This window comes from Rhizophagus irregularis, chromosome 5 (assembly GCF_026210795.1).
Source record: "Rhizophagus irregularis chromosome 5, complete sequence".
Taxonomy (NCBI): Eukaryota; Fungi; Glomeromycota; class Glomeromycetes; order Glomerales; family Glomeraceae; genus Rhizophagus; species Rhizophagus irregularis.
In genome coordinates this window covers 1,146,300-1,169,629 of record NC_089433.1, presented here as the reverse complement: position 1 = coordinate 1,169,629, position 23,330 = coordinate 1,146,300, and the positions used below count along the sequence as shown (strand labels likewise).

Genomic DNA, 23,330 nt, shown 5'->3' with positions numbered 1-23,330 from the left:
CAGCATATAAGAATCTTTTTGTACTGTACATTAATTAAAAAAAAACTAGGTAATTAACCTGATAATTATATATGCTGTATATACAGTATATATCTCATTTTCTTATTAGTCTATGTGAATTTGAATATTTGCGGTTATAAATCATCACATAAACGAATTGCATATTTTATCTATTATCAATTCAAACAAATGGATGGTCATTCTTCTGGTTCAGAATTCCAACCAAACTTATGTTCTAGAAAATAGGATCTTCTCTTCCATCTTCCATTAAAAGGATCTCAGCTGAGTAATTTTCACGTAATTTTTAAAAAAATGTAGTATTGGATTTATCGTTAAATTTATTAAATTTGTTTTTCAAAACTCATTATATAAGGAATCACTTCATTGCTAATATTGAAGGTAAATATTAAGCATATAACTGACCCTTTATCCGTATGGCTATTCTGCAATACTACCTGTATGTTACTTCGAACAGGTTTAGTGTACCTGATGACCATATGAGTCATACTCTACTTTCATTTCAGTTAATAATCCTATTAAAGAAAATGCCAAATATTTTGTAAATATTGAAATAATAAATTTTCAATCACTTGCTGCTTCGCACTGGGGCTGTTCCAGCATAAACTAATTTAGTATCACTATTTCTATTAAGATTTGTAAATCGTGCCCTATGAAAAAAGTCTGTGTGATTTTTGTTGAAAAATCATTCAATTAAATTCACTACGATTTCCGTATATTTGACCATACAATAATTGTGCTAAAAATTGCAATAAATCACACAATTATTGCATGGTAATTCATTCAATAATTATCCTATTTTTGACCTGAATTTATACAATTATTGTGTGATTTTTGAGCCAAATTTTTTTAGGCCATATTTTAGGAATTATAGGTTAAATTTTACAGTAATAACAGGCAATTTATAAAGTGAAATTATGAATTTTTTTTATTGACTTAAAATATAAAAAATATACACAATATTTCATAAATAAAATACTAAATTTGATATAATCATAAATATAAAAATTTGTAAGAAAATAAAATAAAATAAAGTATGTTAGTAACATGAAAGTAAATTAGTATTATCAAAGAAGAAAGTAAATTATTAGTGTAAGTAAATTATTAGTATTAAATAAAAAAGTATGAAGTTAGTGAAGAAAGCAAATTAGTAGTGTTAAAAAGTACTAAATTATTAGTGTTAGTAATAAAAAAGTATGAAGTTAGTGAAGAAAGCAAATTAGTAATGTTAAAAAGTAAATTATTAGTATTAGTAATAAAAAAAAGTATGAAGTTAGTGAAGAAAGCAAGTTAGTAACATTAAAATGTAAAAAGTTAGGAAAATAAAAAGATAAAGAACACAAGTTTTTCTTACCTGATATTTTAAAAGAAAGTTGAAGAAAAGTTAAAAGGTTAAAAAAACATAAACAAAAACATTTCGCGTCGTCATATTTATTTTGACGATCAGATCACGTGATCAACATATATAATTTTAAGAGTTGATTTTTACCGCATAATTCTGGCAAAATTATAATTCCGGTCAGAACTAATTGTGTAACCTAATAAAAAGTTTTTGACTTTTTTTTAGTTACAAGATGATACAAAAATTTCACCAATGGGTCCAGAAAATGCCCATTTATAAGCAAATATGCAGTTGAATTTTATGTAACCTTACTGCATAAATCACTTTACTTAGGAAAATCTATTTGTAATGGTTAAAAGTGGTCTATTTGACCCTAAAAGTGGTCAAATGTAACCATACAGGTAAGATGGAAAGTAGTATAGTAGGATTACCCAAAAATTGCTTTCTGTATCCTAAATTTAAGTTGTATAAAAATCACACAAAAATTGAACATTTTCTATATCTTTTAATATGCTTTGAAAAACTTCATAGCTATTTTTATCCAAAAATCTGCAATAATTGTACAATTTCCACACGGACTTGAACAAATATTGTACAAAAATTGGATGATTTTTTTTCATAGGGGTGAGATGATGATATTAATTGAATTCTTAGTAAAAATGATGAATTAATGTATATCACGTATATCACGCACATGATACAGTATTTAAATAATTAAATAAACAATCTGCTATACTAATGTAAATAGTAATACATGTGATTTACAATTTTTAACGTAATACTTTTTTACCAAATAACAATAAAAGAATTAATAAAGAAATGCAATCAATTTAAGAGTGAGATTAAGAAAAAATGCTCAAAGCTTAAAATAGAATACACTCAAAAATCAATGGTAGGATACATCAAAGGTTAAAGGGACAGTTATACTAAAGGTATTTGTATCTAAGGTCAAGAGCAAGATGCACACTACTAACAAGAGTCCATATATAATTCAGAGCCAATCCCAATCTCACAAAAAAAAATTAAACATCCTTGGAGTGAAAACTAATCTTCTTAACAATTTTAATTATATAGAAGTACAAAAAACCTTTAAGCTGATTTTTACGGAAAAAAAAAGTTTAGGTATGGATAGTTTAATGTTTATCTTTATTTAAGAACATTTATTATAGTCCAAGTCACCAAGTTGATAGAAATGGATGATAATATTCATATTTAATCTTATGATAAAAAGAATTTAAATGAGAAAAGAGAATATGTAAGTATTACTTATCTCCTGGCTAATTAGAAATAAGTAAAATTTTACTAGGATTGGATAAATGATCGGCCGAATTCTTTTTGTCTCTCATCGCTCCCTTTCGTCTCCCATCACTCCTCTTCATCTTTCCATCACTTCTTTTCGTCTCCCATCACTCCTCTTCATCTTTCCGTCACTCCTTTTCATCTCCCATCACTCTTTTTCGTCTCCTATCACTCCTTTTCGTCTCCTATCATTCCTTTTCGTCTCCCTCCCCAACACTCCTCTTCATCTACCATCATGCCATATTTCTCCTTTTTGTTTCCTATCACTTCTCACTACTCGTCTTTTACTCCCTTTCATCTTCTATTACTTTCCATTACTTCATTGTTATTTCATTTTTTATTAGCATCTTTCTTCTTGATCATTGTAATTTACTTATCTTTTTATTTATTGCTATTGTTTCTTTTATTTGTATCACTTCATTAAAAATACGGTAATTTTTTTCTTTAAAATCGTAAATGTGTGACTAAAATTTTAATATTTGCAAATAAAATTTCATTAGATAAGATTATTTTGAATAAATATGTTTGCAAATTGTTTTTTTAAAATATCTTTTGCAATAAAATTTTAAGTTTAGCCGATCAAAAATTAGCTAAATTAAAAAAATCAGCTGTCAGCCGATTAATAAATTTACTCTATATATTGTACATCATGTGACATACTTGGAAAAAAACCTCCAGGCGACAATTACCCAGGACACATTTAGCAATTCTCTTAAATTTTTACTATTTTACTATTTAACTTATAATAAACCGAAATCTGCCATTTCTCTATATTAAATTTACTCATTATAAATAGAAAAAATCATTTGTTTATTCATTTTATTTAAGAAAAAGCTAAATTTAAAAAATTTATTTATTGTCTAGAGCGAATGCGAAGGACTATATATGTCTACGCACTATGAAAAATGATCGATCACGTGTCACGGAATTCCAAGGCGTTATGCTGCTAATTAGTAGGAAATCGCTACCATTCTTGATATATGTTAACATCTTTATTATTATTTATTATTTATTATTATTATGATACCTCGCTCCGGACTTACAACGGTTCCCCGTTTCCTAGTTTTAACAAAGCTTATTTATAAAGGAGAGATCAACAATTTGTATATTTATAAATTAAAAGTCATTTTTTTTTACAATAACATTCACTTAAAAGATCTTTTAAAAGCATGTCAAGCTCCCCCATGAAAATGACCTCTTGTTATGATATTAATTTTAGCAAATGTACGAATTTATGAAATACATTTAAAAATTAATAATAGAGGGACAATAGATCACGTAGTGCACCCTTAATTATTGTTCACTCTACATTATATTGTATATCAACTTTAATTATTGTATTCTAATTTGTTAATATTTTAGTATTAACTTTATTTACCCACCTATTTACTAAACGGCTTAAATTAAATAGACTTTACTGATTATTATATGTTTTTTGCATCTTTTACTCAGAATATCTTGCTGCAATTAATAAATTGATCGTTAGCACACGTGATTCAATTGTCCCCTCTATTATTTAAATTCGTACATTTGCAAAAATTAACTGATTATTATTATTTGATCACGGTAGCTGGTTAATCGATTGTTAATCGGTTAGGGGATGGCCAGAAATGACGTCATTTCCTAAGGTTAAGACCATGATGATGTTACACATCTTCCATTTTTAGACACTTGTAATTAACATAATTCTAGCCAGAATTATGTTTTAATTTTACATTTCCTAAAATGAATTATGACATAGGGAGGGGGGTCAAAAAGACAAAAATCCTAAAATTTAAATTATTTCTGGCCATCCCCTTAGTTCCAACCTCTATAAATTTTGAAATAAAAAATTGAAAATTTTATATTTATTATATCGCCTTTTCCATCAACCGGTTTTATACAGAAAGTTGGGAAAAGTATAGCTAGAAATATGCTAGATTTTGCCCAGAGTTTGCTTATAATTGGCCAGAATTAGCAGTATAATCAGATCATAATCATGTAAGTTAGCCCTGTAGTTAATAATAAAATTTTAGAAATATTTTTTCAAGACGGTTAGACCTTGAGCCTCAAGATTTAAAAATTAAATTTTCGGTAAAAAAATTTCGAAATTATTGACGCGAATTACGTATTATTAATAATCACATTGTCTCAAAAACTTTAATAAGTTAATGTTCTTCAATTTTGTTTACATATTTACTAGAAACGTAAACAGCGTATTAGGTGTTAAATTAATTAAATTAACAGAATAAAAATATTTGGCGCTCACATTACATATTTTAGTTTTTATAACTTCCATTTGTTGATGGAAAAAATAATGATTTATTATTTATAACAATTATATTATTGTTTAAAACATTGAAATTTACAAAGACTATTGCTACTAGTGCTGTCTTTTTATTTGATATCGATTTTCTTGCGGGGCTGACTTGGGAAGTCTCATTTCGTAAAACACCATTTTCAAATTTGGCCGTAACCTCTTCAGTTTTTATATTTGGAGGTATCGAAATACTACGAGGAAAGTTGTCATAACGACGTTCTTTGACAAGAGTTTTCCGTCTTGAAATTTTTGGTCATTCTTGAATTCACCGGAGATGACAAGAACGTTGTCACGAACATCAGCGTTAATTTGATCCTTACTAAATCCCTATAAAATAATAATGTTTCATTATTTGATTCAAAGAATACGTAAATATAATGAAAAAAAATCAATTATATACTGCAATTCTGCATAGACTATATATTCTTTCTCAGTTTCATGAACTTCCAACGCAGGAAAGCGGCGAGTGCGAGTGTTGCCACGTTTAGCGACGTTCAAATCTTTAATAAGATCATCGAAGATTCTACTAACAGAATCCATCCAATTATTGCTAATTAGAGACATCTTGTTTTAATAACCGTAATGTTTATAGAAAAATTTGATTTGTACATTTTTGTCCTTGATGAAATTAAGAGGGCTAGGAAAACTCCGAATTCAAGATATATTTATAATCGCATTTTAATTTTCTCATGATTCCTAGAGATGAAGATTTGTAAGTAAAATTTAAATATGATGCAAACAGACAGATGCAATGAGAATTCTTACTTAAATTATGAACTTTACATAAAAAAAATTAATTTTTATTTATGATATGCTAGAATTTTTCTACATGTTGCGTGAGAATTCTTCGGGAACTTTTGAAAAAAAATTTTTTCTCCCTTAAATTACTAAAAAATATCCTTCAATATATAATATGTTTGAAATTTCTAAGAATTTTGATTCGCGTGAATGAGAATCACGTGCTAACATTTCCCGGAAGTCTCGTTAAGAAATTATCCTGAATAAATCATGCAATTTTCGGCTTAATTAAATTACTTTTCTTGGATAATATTTTACGATTATTAATAAAATTTTTTAAATGGTTAACAAGAGCGAGGCTAAATAAATTAAAATAGTAAATAGTTAAATACAATTTTTAGATTACCTGTTTTTATCTTATAAAATTATAATCAGATAATTTTTTTTTTAAAAAAAAACGCACAATAAATAAAATAATAATCATAAAAAAATAATATATTTATTTAATGAATTTTATAATTTAATGCCATGGCGCCACAGCGCTGGTATGATATAATGGTGTGACATTCAATAGTAAAACATCCAAAATTCTAATAATAACCATCCTAAACTAACACCAAATTTAATACCAGCGCAATGGCGACATGGCACAAATTATAATTTACTTAATTTGTTACAATAACATACATACTAAAATAATAAAATGAATAAATATCAATAATAATAACCTTAAATATGAATATATAAAATATAATAATTTGACCTAAAAAAAAATTAGGTTGAATAATCATTTAATCTTACTATTTTTAACAATTTCACATAAAATGTCGTACACAATCCAAGGAAAAGATATCATATCTTCATCCTTCAATCCATACGTTACACAGTACCAAGCAACGGCTTTTGATTTCATTTGATCAGAAGCTGTTGATGGAATAATTTTAGTTCCTTCTTCATAAAACTCTTCCTCAAATTTTTTTCGGTAACTTTTTCTAATTGGAATTATTGTATCCATTACAGATTTTATTACATTTCTTGGTTTTTTCTTATCAATTTTGGTAATTGTATTAATAATGTATCCACTAACTACTTCAAATTCGGTCATAATTCCAAATTGATTCATGACCCCTTTTATCTCTGCATCATATGCACGTTTAAGTCTTAATGCATTATTTAAATATTTTTCATATCCTTCAACATATAATAACCTTTTATCGAAATTCAAACTAGTATATCGTTCATAGTCTACTACTTTAATAGAACGATATAAAATACCCAGAACTTTTTCAGATTCGTAACTTAGTTTATCATGTTTTTCCATAAAATCTGGAAAGCGTTCTACACGAAGTTCCTGTGGAACTATTGCCGGTATTCCCGTTTTTGGAAAATCTACAGCATCCGAGTGTAAATGAGCGAGAGCTTTACATTGTCCATGGAGTGCGCCATTTGGAAAAGAATCCGCTTTTGCCAAATGAGCATTGGCGATCTTACCAAGTTGATCAGAAAATACATAATTTACAAAAAATGCTTTAATGCTTTCCATAGTTACATGATCGACCGGTTTTGGTTTTTTAGATTTATAATTCATGGGTTCATGCGCTTCACTTGGGATTAGATGTTCGTCATAAATTATTCTAAAAAGAGGAATAGTTAGATTTTGTTTTTAATAATTAATATAAATTTAACATAGTTTAATTATTGTACATACGTAAAATCATCACCGTCTAGATCACCACCACTACATTGATTTGGAATATCACGATATCCAACTGAAGGAAATACCAATACATCCATCAGATTGCTCAAAGTATTACAATATACAGCTTTAACGATTCGTATGTCTCCAGGATGAAAACAAGGGTTACGGTATACAATACAAGTTCCAGTAATTACTTTTCTTTTAGATGGATTACAAGGATCAGATATACAACAATACACTTCATTATCTTTTAAAGTTTTCGTTTCATCTAATACACCCATTAAAAATGCTCCTCTACCCACACGAATTTTTGCTTTCTTTTTAAGATCTTGTAACATCTTGATACGAAATAAAGAAATTAAATTAATTAAGTAAGGATCTTTTGATTGTAGGAATCCAGCTTTTACTAATTCTATAAGTGATTGTGAAGTTTCATATTCATCAATATTTTGTTGTAAAACATTTAACGCTAAAAGATCACTTTCAAAAATTCTACTCAATTCACTGACTTGTTGATCCTTCATTCGAATGAATACATCATCTGGTATTCCTAATGCTGATAATAATGTAATGGCTTGCCTATTAAGATAAGATGGAAGGTAAGATGAACATCTAACAATTTCCAATATATTATGATTTGATTTAAATTTATGTTGACTTGGACGAACTTGAACTTGATTTGCTCTCAAATAACGTGATTGACATAAAACTCCTTTATATCCCGCCATTCTAAATTGAAAAGCACTTGGAATTCTTTTTAAATCTAATTCTTTTGCAATTACTTCTGCTAATGAAAAAGATATTTTTCCTATACCATCAGAAAATGTATACCCATTTCTAATTATATCGGGAATTTCTTTAATATCACTAACTGGAACATATTGAATCACTCTAGTACTTGAAAAACATTGACCCATACGTGCAGCATATTTTGCAACAGTTTTGATATCCGAGAAATCACCCATCCACTTTCTTATATTATTTGCGGTTAAATCCTCAGTTGATGCGAAAAACCAACAAGAATGATCTCTCAATTGACTTGAAGAAAAGGCCAAAAATTCATAATGTACATTTCCAATTTTAATACCATTATTTAATGTATAATAAATCCTATTATATAAAGCATCATTAAAAGTATCATTAAAATTTCCACTTGATGAACCGATTGGATTTGATGCTTCATCAGAAAAATGTACTCGTAAGAAATTATCTTTTTTATATTCATAATTACGAATCACTCGATTAGAAGTTTCCATAGTTGGAGGTAACATATACATAGTAGTAGGAGTTACTACTACCTTACGCATCATTGCACAATGATTAGGTACTTCATTAAATTTGACAGAAACATTAATACGTTTCTTGATCTCTGAACGTAAATATAATAAAGGATCGTATATACGATTTTTCTCTTCAAATATTTTTTCCAAAACATAAATTACAGCGTCTTTTGGTTGAACGGATAAAAAGGAAAAAAAATCTTCATTTAAATTATAATCGTGAATGTAATTAAAAGAAAGGTTACATTCGATCATATATAGGATGTCAAAATCTAAATTTGAACGGTTCACATATTTGTTTAAAGTTGACCCAGCTACTATTTTTAATGGTTTATTAAATTTAGATACTAATGAATAATCTCTAGCTTTATCAATCATATTTATAAAACGATAAAATTGATTATTAGCTTGATTGTTAAAGGATATTCTAAAAACTACCCATTTGCCTAATTGTTCACTATTATCAGACATATGTGGTTGAAGTGGTTCATTACTTTTTCTTAAACTTTGTATTCTCGTCATTCGTTTAAAAGAACGTTTGTTATCATCACGTATTGAATACCTTGGCGGAAATTTGTTTGCGATGGTAATAGACCAATAAGGTCTTTGTTGTTCAACATAAATTTCACCTTCAATATTATTGAATTCATTTTCTAATGAATATAATTTACCATGAACATCAAATTCTACCTTTATATTACGTTTTTGATAATCAATGATGAAATAAACTAATTTAGTATATTTAATTTCAGAGACAAAAGTATCTTCTTGTAAATAAACGCCCATATCTAAGCTTTCAGCCTTAATCGAATATCTATCATCGTGTCGTTGGATATTATTAATATTTCCAATATTGTGAAAATATCCCCCGTTTAATGTCCCGCGGTCTAAAAAATCCTTACTATATGAAGGACGAACGAGTGTTTTCATTAATATTTCAATAATATAATTTAAAATAGGATAAAAGGGTCATGCCAAAAATTAACATTTTTTGATAAAAGTGAGGTTTATATAATTAATTTCATAAATGAACGTTATCTCTAATCTATTTACTACTTTTGTCGATCATACTAAAAACTTTAATATGAAACGACTTGGTAGAACTTTTTTTTTTAAACGTAAATATTTACATATTTGATATATTTGATAGGTAATGATAATGAAAATCATATATACATTTTTTTTAAGAGAAAGAAAAAAAAAGTAACAAAGTTGGAAACAAAACAATAAAAATTTTTTTATACTAAATTAAGAGACAAAAACCAGTCAGTCAGATGATTAAATCAAGATTATCAAATCGGAGAAAGTTCCCCTTTTTTAAAGGATCTTCAACAAAAGCATTAATTACAAATGTTTATTGATAGTACAAGTCATATGTGCCTTTATTTCCTAATTTGTCCTAGTATGTACGTGTTATTTAAACAGTGGTTAAGAAAGTATTACGCTTCAAATCATATGATGCTTAATCAATCGCAAGTAGTCTTTGTATTTTTCATTGCATTTAATTATATAATCTATTTTTTTCTTTCAATAAAATAATAAAATGGATTATAAATATATTACTTAATAATGTATCATGAAAAAGGACGCGGGCTTCTTTACTTCTTTTCGTACGACTATTACTACGTAAATATACCAAAATAGTTTAGCGGTAAAATATTAAATATTAATTTTGATTTTTTAAATTATTTTTAGGAATTGCGCAGTTATTGTGAATTTGATAGGACCAGTGTGATTTTTTTTTTATTATAAACTAATAATAACGATTTTTCTTAATTATATTACAATTTTTAATTAGTCTTATTCTTCATACTTGAGTAAATATGCCTCGTTCTCCACGAACATACTAGAGCGCTAAGAGTAGATACTAGTAAAAATAAAGTTTATGCATGTATATCATATACATTTATGCATAACACCTAAACTTGTACGATCGTAATAATAAAGGTTAACTTTGACAAACAAATGTTTATCATTCGAATATCAAATAGTAATGAAATGTAGGCATATTAAAATTTAGCTATTGCTAAATTCTGTCATATCATATTTACTAGAATTAAAATTTTAATAAATTAAGAAACATTAAAAAAATGGTTTATAATATTTTCAACTTGGGTAGGAAATTTAATAATATTTTGTTGTTGTTCAGTCGATTAGGAATATGCGGGATTATATTAAATCGTTATTAGTAGCATTAATTCCTATTGGTCACCGCAGTATTGTGTTCGACCAGTGTTCGACCGATATCTAGTATCCAATAACTATTTAATAATGAAAAATTTAATAAAAAGAGAATAAATATCTGAGTCAATTTTTTATATGTTGTTTAAAATAGCTCTTTCGATTACAAATAAAAGTAAGAAGGTCGAAAACTTAAGATCTTTTATATTTGAAATTTTCTCTAGCTTTAATGGATAATCGCGAGAAATATTTAAAATTCAAGCGCTTTGTGGACCCAACGCCTCAGCGCCGGATTTTTTTAATGGCGGATGACCATTGCATATCTCTTCAAGTCATATAATGTTTACTATTGCCATTAAAGTATTATTTCGTTTAAGAAATGGATTATAATCTTTTGAATAAATGAAATAAATTAACAAAATGTATGACTTATTTAGTAATAAAGAAAATCAAAAAAATCGGATAATTTTCGATATCATTTTGCAAATAATTTTCATAGAAAACTAAACCTCCTTTATCTACAGGATCAAACTTTTTTACAAACAATTCTCTATTAAGAACCAAATTTATATTTGGCTTAAGTATATAAAATTATATTTGTTTAATTAAAATTACGTTACATATTTTTTTCTACAATAAATATTTAGCTTCCGTGAGTAACCATATTTCCGTAATTAGTTTATAAAAAAATTTAGTATTTTTTTAATAAAAAAAAAGAACGATTATTAAAATGAAAAGAAAGAAACTGATTTTTTTATAATTTAGTAAAAAAAATCAGTTGTTTTTCGTTTTTATTAAAAAAAAAAGATTTTTATTTGTTTAATAAAAAAAAACAGTACGAGTCAACCTAACCGAGTCACCTGATATTAAAAACCGGATAATTTAATGAAATATGATATTAATAATATAGATAAATAATTTTTAAAAATATTCACTTTATTAAATGGAAACAAAAAAACTACTATAACCATCTTTAATTTACTTAGTATTACATTATAATACTAAATTTTTCTATTTAAACAAACTCATTTGCAACGGGTATTTATCGAAATTTTCCGATCATTTGTTGATCATTATCAAATTAATTAAAAATGTTTAATGTTATCTCATTACTAAATTTTTAAAAAAAAATCTTAAAAAAGGATAATAAGTGTCAGGGATAATGTGGTTTCGGGTTTATGATTTTTAGGATTGTGTCCAAAAGAAATATGTTTAAATGAAATTTGAAATTTACAAAAAAAAATATAAATAAAAAAAGAGAAAATTTATTCCTCACCCGGGTGATTACTCACCCCCTATATATTATTAGTATTTATTCACGTGCTTGTGTAATAAACTATAATAAATTTGATTGGAACCTACGCGTTTGTATTATAAAATAAACAGTATAAATTATAAGCCACAGTCACGCGTTTTTCACATGCATGCTACATAATACGCACCGTAATAGTATTTGCTCTTGCATGTTCTTTGCTTTTTGTGCTTGGTTAATCATGTTATATGAGGTTTCACCTTTTACAGAACCCACCAATCATGATGATAATAGTGAGGAATATGTTGTTAAAAGTGTATTAGGTGCCGAACTTAAAGATTATGTTGGTGGCTTTCCGTTAATTAATACTCTAATCGAGATTGAGAATGGAACAAGGTTTCATTCCATGGAAATTGCAGTACATTTTATAGAACAGTACGCTCTTCAGAATAATTTTGCTGTCTTTAAGCATAAAAGTGAAAAATTTCCGGATGGTACTTGTAGAAAAAGGGTATTTAAGTGTGATTTAGGAGGAAGGTATACTGAGAAGCTTTTAAGGCCAACATTAGGTAAAGAAAAAAGTAAAGGAACCAAAAAACAGGGCTGTATGTGGCAAATGAATGTTAATAGACGAATAAATTCACCCATAGTAACTGTAACGTTATTTAATAACGAACACAATCATGAGATTCTCACCGATACCATAAAATTCTCCACTTGTTACAAAAATTTTACTGAAGAAATTATGGAACAGATAGAATTTTATGTTGTGCATGGCCGATGTGATGCAGGAACAATTAGGAATCTTCTTCAACCAAAGTATCCTGATCGTGTATTTCTTACCCAAGACTTGGGAAATGCAATTCAAAAGATCAAACAAGAAAAAGGCCTTAATAATTTAGGAGATGCAGCATCTTTATTAATGAGACTTCTTGAATTGCAAGCAGATGATCCTGCATGGTTTGTAAAGCCATTAATAGATGATACAAGTAACCGGCTAATTGGTATTTTCTGGATGTCACCAGAACAACGTGAAAGATGGTCTAAATTTTATGACATTATTATCCATGACAATACTGCGCGAACTAACAAGTATAACTACCCATTAAGCCTCTTTATTTTAATTGATAATTATAACAAGAGCAGGTTGGCGGCCCAAGCCTTCATACAAGATGAAAAACAAGAATCTTATGAATGGTTGCTTCGATGTTGTCTTGAAGCATGTGAAATTCCTCCATTGACATTTGTTACTGATGCCGATCCTGCCATGATTGCAGCCATTTCTACAGTATTTCCAGAAACTCATCATATGCAATGTTTATACCATCTTTACCAAAATCTTCCAAAAAATCTTCGTTCATGCTTAGGATCACCTCTTTATCAAGAGTTTCTCAAAGATTTTAGGGCAATCCAACGTTCTCATTGTGAAAGTGTATTTGAACGCCGGTCTGCAGGTATAGTTGAAAAATATGAAGCAGGGAAAAAATATATAACTACAATGCTACTAAATAGAAAACATACGTGGGTAAAGTGTTTTACATCAAGGCATTTCACGGCGGGAACACAATCCACACAACGCGTAGAATCAGAAAATGCGTTGATACAGAAGGCTGTACAGTCAAGTTTTTTTCTTTCACAAGTTCAAGAATCAATTGAAAATCGGCTAGAATTTGAGTTGATTAACAATCGTTATTCAATTTGGAAATCCTCAACATTACAGTATACACAACCCTTTGTTATTCAAACGTTTTTTAAAGACATTGATATTACCATGAAAAAGTATCTCACTCAACCAATTCATGATGCACATTATAAGCAGATGTGCCAATCTGTATGTTATCGTACACATCAAGTACCATTTTCCGAAATTTCAGCATCAGATGACGATTCATTTGAACCTTTTTTTGATAAAGAAGTAGATGATTCTATTGAAACACCTATTGAAGCTGATGAGGATCGGGAACTTGACTTAAAATCCTTGATTTCAATGGTTAACTCAGACGATATTTTAGAAATTTGGAAGGTCTCTCGGTATAATTTTCCGAAGTGTTATCAACATGTGATTTTGCTTAATACCGGAGAATATTTATGCACTTGTTTCATGCTTGTAACGCATGGTATTATATGCAGACATTTTTTTAAAGTGTTTGTTGAAACTCCTAAAGCATATTTTCATTTGGTGTTGATTCCCAAGCGTTGGTATAAAGATGAATATATCACTTCAAGTGATATCTCTTCTAGTGAAATAATAATGAATAGTTGCCAAAATGATCAAAATAATACACAAATCACTTTAGAATTTACGCGAAAATATACTGTAAATGATCTTTCAGAGAGCTATTCCAGGCAAATATCACAAAAACAATTGAAATTTGGTACTTTAATGGGTGAAGCCAAAAAGGCAATTCAATTTGCGATTCAAGATGATGATGAAGAACTAATTCAGTTTATAAGAGAATATAACAAAAGAAGGGAAGCTCAATTAATTCAAGCGGAATCAATTAGACAACAAGAAGATTTAGTAAGAAGAAAAATGATTGCAAATGATAATCGAGTTTTTCATAATACAAGGGGAGTATTGGTTGATTCTAATCAAATAATGGATCCGTTAAAGCATCAACCAAAGGGTAGACCCGCAACGAAGCGGTTAAAATCATCTTTTGAAAAATCAGGTTCAAATAAAGTCAAAAATGGGAGTGAACAAGCAATTTCTGGTGATAAAGGTCGTAAGTGTGGTTTATGTGGAGAAAACGGTCATTATCGTAATACTTGTTCAAAACAATAATGAACTTTACATAATCACATGTTTATAGCGAAGATTATTTTGTATTTTGTTTAGTAGTAGTGCGATACAATTCAATTGTTACGTTTATTTGGCGAAATCAAACAATAAAGATTGATCAACGATATGTATATATTTGGCATACAATAAATATAACTTTATTTTTTTTTATATATAATATATTATAAAACGCATATAAATACATAACAAAAAATAAAAAAATTTTTAGGGGTGAAGAATATTAAATCTCACCCGGGGTGAGGAATAAATTCACCCATAAAAAAAAAATAAAACAAAAAAAAATAAAAAATATCTCTTTTTATTTTTAATTTTAACATAAAAAAATGTAGCGTGGATTTCTTATACCGCACAATCACTAGCCCTGTTCCATTCCGATTTGATCCGATTTTCACAGAATTTTTTTTGACCAATCAAAAAACAGCGTAAATTGAGCAGAAAAATCCACGTGATTATCTATTCCATTCTGTCCCAATATTTTTCTTTTTATAATTATGTCTATAAAGGATATTGAATATGCTTTAATGTTATTAACAACACAGGATTTAAATGACTCTTTTGACTCTTTTAATGATGATGAATTAGATAATAATAATAAGAAGAAATACTTCTTGCTTATCCTCTTTACATTATCTTGTTCTCACGAAACCATGTTCCTAAGTCTCAACATTGGTATCATGAAATCTTACCATTATATGATGATATATTGTTTAAAAAAGTTTTACGAATGGAAAAACAACAATTTAACAAGCTAGTGCAATTATTACGGAATGATACAGTTTTCAAAACAAAGGAAATAAGCCACAGGCACCAGTTGAATTTCAATTAGTAATATTTCTTAGGTTTTTAGGTTCTAAAGATGATATTTTAAGTATTTGTTCTTGATTTGGAATATTTAAAGGTACTGTAATTCTTAAAAAATTGGAGTTTGTTCAATGGCCTAAGAATAATAATCGTGCTATTATTCATGCAGGATTTTTTCAAGCTATTGGGGTTTCAGAATGTTATTGGAGCAATAGATGGGATAATGGGACTCATTTTATTTTAAATGAGGCACCTGCACAAGATCAAACAGCATTTTTTACAAGAATAAAAAAGATATGCAATTCATTGTCAAGGAATCGTTGATATTAAAGGAATTTTTATTAATTATATAATAGGATGGCCAGGGTCAGTGCATGATGCAATAGTCTATGCTAATTCAGATTTTTTCTTAATAAAGCAAAATATATTGAAGGAGATGATTATATATGTGTTAGGTGATTTAGCGTATCCAATCTCTTCTTTTTTTATTACTCTTTTTAAAAATCCTTTTAATCATCAACAACGTCAATTTAACTTTATTCATTCAAAACATAGAGTTGTTGTAGATTACCCTTTTACCGAAAAATTTATTAGCTGCGCCTCACTCCTTACAAATTCTTTCGTGCTAAATTGTAAAAGCAAAAAAATAAAATAGTTAAAAAATACAGAAAACAAATGGAAAAAATGAGGGCACAGTACAATTTATAGATTCATTTCACTGACATGAAATTTAGCCGACGCCATTTTGCTGACTTTCATTTTACCGACATGAAAATTTACCTACTCCCACTCCATTTCACCGAAATGTCATTTTACCGAGAAGTAAAATTACCCGACTTACCATTTCACCGAAAAATTTATTAGCTTCGCCTCACTTACCAAATTTCACCGAAAAATTTATTACTTTAAAATTATTTTGTGCTAAATTGTAAAAGCAAAAAAATAAAATAAAAAATACAGAAAACAAATGATAAAAATGAATGTACAGTACAATTTATAGACTCATTTCACTGACATGAAATTTAACCGACGCCATTTTGCTGACTTTCATTTTACTGAGAAGTAAAATTACCCGACTTACCATTTCACCGAAAAAATTTATTAGCTGCGCCTCACTCCTTACAAATTATTTCGTGCTAAATTGTAAAAGCAAAAAAATAAATAAAAAATACAGAAAACAAATGATAAAAATGAATGTACAGTACAATTTATAGACTCATTTCACTGACATGAAATTTAACCGACGCCATTTTGCTGACTTTCATTTTACTGAGAAGTAAAATTACCCGACTTACCATTTCACCGAAAAAATTTATTAGCTGCGCCTCACTCCTTACAAATTATTTCGTGCTAAATTGTAAAAGCAAAAAAATAAAATAGTTAAAAAATACAGAAAAAAAATGGAAAAAATGAGGGCACAGTACAATTTATAGATTCATTTCACTGACATGAAATTTAACCGACGCCGTTTTGCTGACTTTCATTTTACCGACATGAAAATTTACCTACTCCCACTCCATTTCACCGAAATGTCATTTTACCGAGAAGTAAAATTACCCGACTTACCATTTCACCGAAAAATTTATTAGCTTCGCCTCACTCCTTACAAATTATTTTGTGCTAAATTGTAAAAGCAAAAAAATAAGATAGTTAAAAAATACAGAAAACAAATGGTAAAATGAATGTACAGTACAATTTATAGATTCATTTTACTGACATGAAATTTAACCGACGCCATTTTGCTGACTTTCATTTTACCGACATGAAAAATTTACCTACTTCTACTCCATTTCACCGGGAAGTAAAATTACCCGACTTACCATTTCACCGAAAAATTTATTAGCTGCGCCTCACTCCTTACAAATTATTTCGTGCTAAATTGTAAAAGCATACAGAACGTCAATATTATGTCGATCATGTCGGCAAAATGTCTTGAAATGGTGACAGGTTTCAATAAAATGAGTGAAATACGGAAAAAAAATGATGATCACCTATATAACTACGTGATTTTGGGGGATTTCATTCCCCTAGACATAATATTTATTATTATTATAACTGGAAATACGTTTAACACTAGAAACTTCGTCCCTGGATAATCTTATTGGCAATATTGATGATTTACTCTAATTTAATGGGTTAACTAATATCCATGTTTATCATTAAATTTTAAAAATTTTGATTATACCGATTCCTTAAAGTTAAAAAGAAATAAGATAAAATAAAAAGAATAAAATGAAAATGAAAAAAATAAAAATGAGGGTGAAAAAAAAATAAAATGAAAACGAAAAAAAATGAAATAAAATGAAAGTGAAAATAAAATAAAATGAAAATGAAATAATAAAAAAGCCTAAAAAGGGTAATCTGGACTCTAGGAGGACTTGGTCTCTTCCAGAAAAAAAAAAACTATTTATTGTTGTTCAAATGTTGTGGCTTTTTGATATGAGAAATTCCAAGTATTTAAAGTAATTTGACCATCCTAAATTTCTTGTAATGCTTTGAAATACTGTTAATTATCTTGATCTTGAAGTTATAGCTATTTCAAGAATAAGCAATTTCCATTCTGAATTTCTGATGATTTTTGTATACAAGGTTCTGTAATGAAAAATATGAATATTTATAATTAATTTCGTAATTAATATAATTTCAGGATCATGATAATTTAATTGTGGTTGAGATGAGAGATTAGTATCAATTGAATTTTTATTGTGATAAAGATATAAAATTATATAAGAAAATTTTATAATAAATAATTTCATCATTTAAATTATTTGGATCGTCTGAAGTGTTATATTTATTTATTTTATGTATAGTAAAGAGAATTACAATGAAAATCACATCACGAATAAAAGTATCGGAAACCATTATAAAACTTTACCCAAACCAACAATATGAAATCTCTGGAGCGGACCCTTACTGGAAATAGAAAAAAAAGAAAAAACTATCCTGGACTCCGATCAAGCCAGGACAGACGGTGAAAGAAAAAGGTCACCAATAACAATCTTATCCCAGATCACTGTAACCGTCTGCGTTGGTATGTAATTGTGTATGATAGAGGAGGGTGTGGATTCAAAGCGCCCCGTTTTTGCTAAAGTGTTAGTAATATTATTGAACGTAATGTCAGAATGAGCTTAGATTTTGTCGAAAGTGAAGGTGAGTGTAAGGTTTTAATTATAAAATGTATGGCTGCCCATAAGGATGTGTTATTAATTTTGTTAAAGCGTCGTGGTGAGATACTCTGTAGATGATTTGTTATATCCATCTATCGCAGCTTGTAAGTCAGTGTGTATAATTACTGTAGCAGCGGGTGTATAGACCATGAGTGCGGTTAAAATGGCCATAATTTCGGCTTTTGTCGAGGAAGAGGAATTCAATAGCACCTTTATAAATTATAAGTGACATCGAAATTATAAAGATTCGATGTGGTCCAACCGTATCCCATGTGAAATTCGTTGGCGGATATATCCTTTTGAAACGAACCATCTATGTAGAATTAATTCTACGGAATTGAAATTATTTTAGTAGCTGCGCAAAGTTGTTCTCTACTTCACGTTCGTTGATCAATCTATTAATCAAAGCGTGGTTCTGAGCTGTTATGAGTTGTGAGTTAACAGGTGTGTGGTGAAGTATTTGAGGTAACGGTGTTAGATTACGTTGAATAAGGTAGTCATTATATGTTAAAATTCTATAATGTGTGTGATGATGATTTAATATTTGAATATTTTTCGGTAAGGTTTGGAGATCATTACGTAAGCGGTCGATACGGGAGAATCTTGAATAACTGCTTGATGCGTCATTTTCAAGAAGATGCATTTCGGAGTTTGGTTGCCAATATAATAGGGGAAATGATATTGGGAGATCTAGGTGTAAGATTGTTATTATTAGAAGTATTGATTCCAGGAACCGGTATCCAATGTTCAAGATACATAACGGGAGCAGTGTTGGCAAAGTGTGTTGAAGTTAATAGTTTGATATATAGCGTCTGAAGTAGAGTTGGCCCAGGTTGCAAACCACTCGCTTTTCCTTTGTGCGTAATATGATCAGATTGTACAGGCGGAGGACGGGGACGCTGGACCCGTGAATTTTGAATTAAGTTGTGGCCTAGATCAATGTTGAGGCGTCCAGTATTGGATTGGAGAGATTGGAGAGTGATTTTGTCTTTGAGAAACGTGTACCATCGAGGTATTCTTCCTTGTTTTGATTCAATAAGAATATAATTAGAAATTTCCAAATATTTGTTTTCAAAATCATTACTTTTAAGAAACGTATGATCTGGTTCAGAAATAATCTGACAAGAACCATTATCACCATTTACTTGTCGATTATTAAAGGAGAATTTATCAGGAATTTCATAATTTATAAAGTCATTAGTTAAACTTTCATGATTTTTAGAACCACTTGCACTTATTGGCGAGAGTTTCATATTTTATAGGTACACCGCAATTATTGTTAGTAGGAGAAGTCCATCAAATTGGTGGTTCATTTTTTTTTCTACGTATTAAGTCGTCAAAAAGTCGATGTATTTATTTGATATCATGTTATACAATAAGTTATTTACGCCGATTACGCCAATTACGTGATTACTCATTAGCTAGTGCTAGTCCCGTGATGTAATAATTATGTGATAAAAACTTTTTTTTTTCGTTCTGCCTAACGTTAACCTTTATATTTTATTTTCCAAAAAAAAAAATTACGTAAACACAACACATTATGTAATATTCTATCACGTGATATTATCACGACACAAAAAAAAATGTTATAATTATCAGAAAATTTTAATACACTTATCGTAAAGGTTAAAATAAAATAAAAACCATACCGCTGTATAATGATAATATTTATAATATGCAAATCGCGTTTCAACGTTTTTTTCATGAAACGGAGGTTTTGGTATGTGTACAAACGTCATCTTGATATTATGCACATGCGCATGATCACATGATCATATAATCAATAATCATCATGAGTTATCTCTTGCAGAAAAAAATTTTTTTATTAAAAATCTATTGATGACGCGATTTTTGACCCATAAATATATATAAAAGGGTCAGGTTTGAGTTTGCGTATTTTGAAATATAAAAATCACTTTTTTTAGATAATTTTTGATAATTCCAGTCAGAATTTTATTTCCCATTATAGTAACCGACTGACATTATCATAATTCCGGCCCTGAAATAATGCGTCAGCTCATAGTAAAAAATTTTCTTCATCACCTGACCCCTATATATATATTTCTGGGTCCCGATCTACTTATTTCTACTTCGTAGTTTTCCTATCTTTTTGGCGCTACGCGGAGGATATTTTTCAAAGTTTCTCTTAAAAATTATTTTATTTTTATTTAACTTTATTTTGTTTTATATATAAGATACACAACTCACACAATTTAGTGTGGTAAACTCGTTTTTGGGATATATCTTTTCTGATGCATTGATCTACATCACGGTTGTCAAATTGTAATGTTGGACAAAACTACCCGTTTTAGACGACCCCATAGTTGGAATTTCTCAATGAAGATCAGTTCATTGAGTGCATCGGGAAATACGGCCCGAAACAATTATTCTTTTCTACTTTGATTCATTCATGAATATTATTTGTTTTAAAAAATTTTGTCTAGAAAAAATTTTTTTTTCAGTAAAACAAACTTCTAAAATAACCAGATAAAGATACTGATACAATGAACACCAAAAATTGTTTATATTGCAATAGGCCCTTTACTGAAGAACTTTGGTGTAAAGAATGTATTGATTCTTTAGAAAAATTAGCAGAAAATGGTGATAAAAAAGCAATGTTTAGTTTAGCGAACTGTTATAAGAATGGAAAAGGAACAGAAAAGAATTTAGAAAAGGCCTTTTATTTGTATCAAAAAACAGCAGCAAATGATCATATTAATGCAATGTTATATTTATCTACATGTTATAGAAATGGAGAAGGAACAGAAAAAAGTTTAGAAAAAGCCTTTTATTGGTGTCAAAAAGCAGCAGAAAAAGGTCAAATTAATGCAATGTATAATTTAGCTGTGCATTATAAACATGGAGAAGGAATAGAAAAGAATTTTGAAAAAGCCTTTTATTGGTGTCAAAAAGCAGCAGAAAAAGGTCAAATTGATGCAATGTATAGTTTAGCTGTGCGTTATAAACATGGAGAAGGAATAGAAAAGAATTTTGAAAAAGCCTTTCATTGGTATCAAAAAGCAGCAGAAAAAGAGCATATTATTGCAATGTTTAATTTAGTCATTCACTATTATTATGGAAAAGGAACAAAAAAGAATTTAGAAAAAGCTTTTCATTGGTGTCAAAAAGCAGCAGAAAAAGGTCAAATTAATGTAATGTTTAAGTTAGCCATATTTTATAGAAATGGAGAAAGAACAGAAAAGAATTTTGAAAAAGCCTTTTATTGGTATCAAAAAGCAGCAGAAAAAGATCATATTATTGCAATGTTTGATTTAGCCAATTTTTATAAAAATGGAAAAGGAACAGAAAAGAATTTAGAAAAAGCCTTTCATTGGTATCAAAAAGCAGCAAAAAAAAGTCATATTGATGCAATTTTTAATTTAGTTGCATGTTATAGAAATGGAGAAGGAACAAAAAGGAATTTAGAAAGGGCCTTTTATTGGTACCAAATAGCAATAGAAAGTAACAAAACAAGTTCTAAAAATGAATTTTGTAATGAATGCAAGCAACTAAATACTGATTACCAATGGTGCCAACAATGTAATACTAAGCAATTTCAACAAGATTTTTCAAGTGGACTAGTAAAAATAAATTTATTGATGAATTTGTTCAAGAAGCACAGCTAAATGCTAAAAATAGTTATGAAATTTTAGAGTGGATACCTTACAATAATTTATCAAGTATTGATTATTATGCTAAAGGAGGATTTAGTGAAATTAATAAAGCTATCTGGTCAGATGGACCTATTTTTAGTTGGAATTTTGATAAACAACAATGGAATAGGCAAACATATTATGAGGTTATTCTTAAATCACTTAATAATTCATCAAGTTTAAATAATGAATTTCTGAATGAGGTATAGTATTTATATTTAGTAGCATATTTTATTTCTTTGTACAAAAGTTTAATAATTTTTGTTATTTACATAGTGGAAATATCATTATAATTGTCAGAAAAAATCATTTTCAAAATTTATACAGTTCTTTGGATTCACCCAAGATCCAAATAACTTAAATTATATAATAGTAATGAGTTATGCAAAAAAAGGTAGTTTGAGAAAATGTTTACCTGATATAGTTAAATTCAAATGGCAAGATAAGTTACGATTATTGAAAAAAATTATATTAGGACTTAAAGTAATACATGAATCAAATTTAACTCATGGTGATTTTCATGATGGTAATATTTTAATGTCAGATAATTACAATGAGTTATTTATTATTGATTTAGGATTAGCAAACCTATAAGTGATTTACAAGATTCTGATAAAAAAATTAATGAAATTTATGGAGTTTTACCTTATATGGCGCCTGAAATATTAAGAAAAAAACCATACTCTTCAGCAAGTGATATTTATAGCCTTTCAATGATAATGTGGGAATTTACATCAGGTATCCCTCCATTTAACTATGAAGCACATGATCATCACTTTATCTTGAGTGTTTATGAAG

General features: G+C 28.5%; 6 protein-coding genes across 6 annotated transcripts; 3 read left to right on the top strand and 3 right to left on the bottom strand.

Moving 5' to 3' along the window:
- Positions 1-4,917: 4,917 nt before the first annotated feature.
- On the bottom strand, positions 4,918-5,522 carry OCT59_024799 (uncharacterized protein; the record flags this gene model as incomplete). The annotated part of the gene is made up of 2 exons (XM_025327112.1): positions 4,918-5,197; positions 5,359-5,522. The coding sequence occupies 2 exons, from the start codon at positions 5,520-5,522 to the stop codon at positions 4,918-4,920; spliced, it is 444 nt and encodes a 147-aa protein (XP_025172928.1).
- A 648-nt stretch (positions 5,523-6,170) lies between these two features.
- On the bottom strand, positions 6,171-9,883 carry OCT59_024798 (uncharacterized protein). The gene is made up of 2 exons (XM_025309466.2): positions 7,405-9,883; positions 6,171-7,330 (listed from the first exon to the last, which is right to left on the bottom strand). Exons 1-2 carry the CDS (start codon positions 9,603-9,605, stop codon positions 6,484-6,486), a joined length of 3,048 nt encoding a protein of 1,015 aa, XP_025172929.2. The 5' UTR covers positions 9,606-9,883; the 3' UTR covers positions 6,171-6,483.
- Positions 9,884-12,319: 2,436 nt separating this feature from the next.
- OCT59_024797 (uncharacterized protein) lies at positions 12,320-14,893 on the top strand (the record flags this gene model as incomplete). Its single annotated transcript, XM_025330580.2, has 2 exons — positions 12,320-12,713; positions 14,316-14,893. 2 exons carry the CDS (start codon positions 12,320-12,322, stop codon positions 14,891-14,893), a joined length of 972 nt encoding a protein of 323 aa, XP_025172931.2.
- A 509-nt stretch (positions 14,894-15,402) lies between these two features.
- Positions 15,403-16,036, top strand: OCT59_024796 (uncharacterized protein; the record flags this gene model as incomplete). The annotated part of the gene is made up of 2 exons (XM_066134071.1): positions 15,403-15,580; positions 15,810-16,036. 2 exons carry the CDS (start codon positions 15,403-15,405, stop codon positions 16,034-16,036), a joined length of 405 nt encoding a protein of 134 aa, XP_065991678.1.
- Positions 16,037-19,508: 3,472 nt separating this feature from the next.
- Positions 19,509-20,132, bottom strand: OCT59_024795 (uncharacterized protein; the record flags this gene model as incomplete). Its single annotated transcript, XM_025327113.1, has 1 exon — positions 19,509-20,132. One exon carries the CDS (start codon positions 20,130-20,132, stop codon positions 19,509-19,511), a length of 624 nt encoding a protein of 207 aa, XP_025172932.1.
- A 1,251-nt stretch (positions 20,133-21,383) lies between these two features.
- OCT59_024794 (uncharacterized protein) lies at positions 21,384-23,126 on the top strand (the record flags this gene model as incomplete). Its single annotated transcript, XM_066134057.1, has 2 exons — positions 21,384-22,419; positions 22,906-23,126. The coding sequence occupies 2 exons, from the start codon at positions 21,384-21,386 to the stop codon at positions 23,124-23,126; spliced, it is 1,257 nt and encodes a 418-aa protein (XP_065991677.1).
- Between the last annotated feature and the right edge of the window lie 204 nt (positions 23,127-23,330).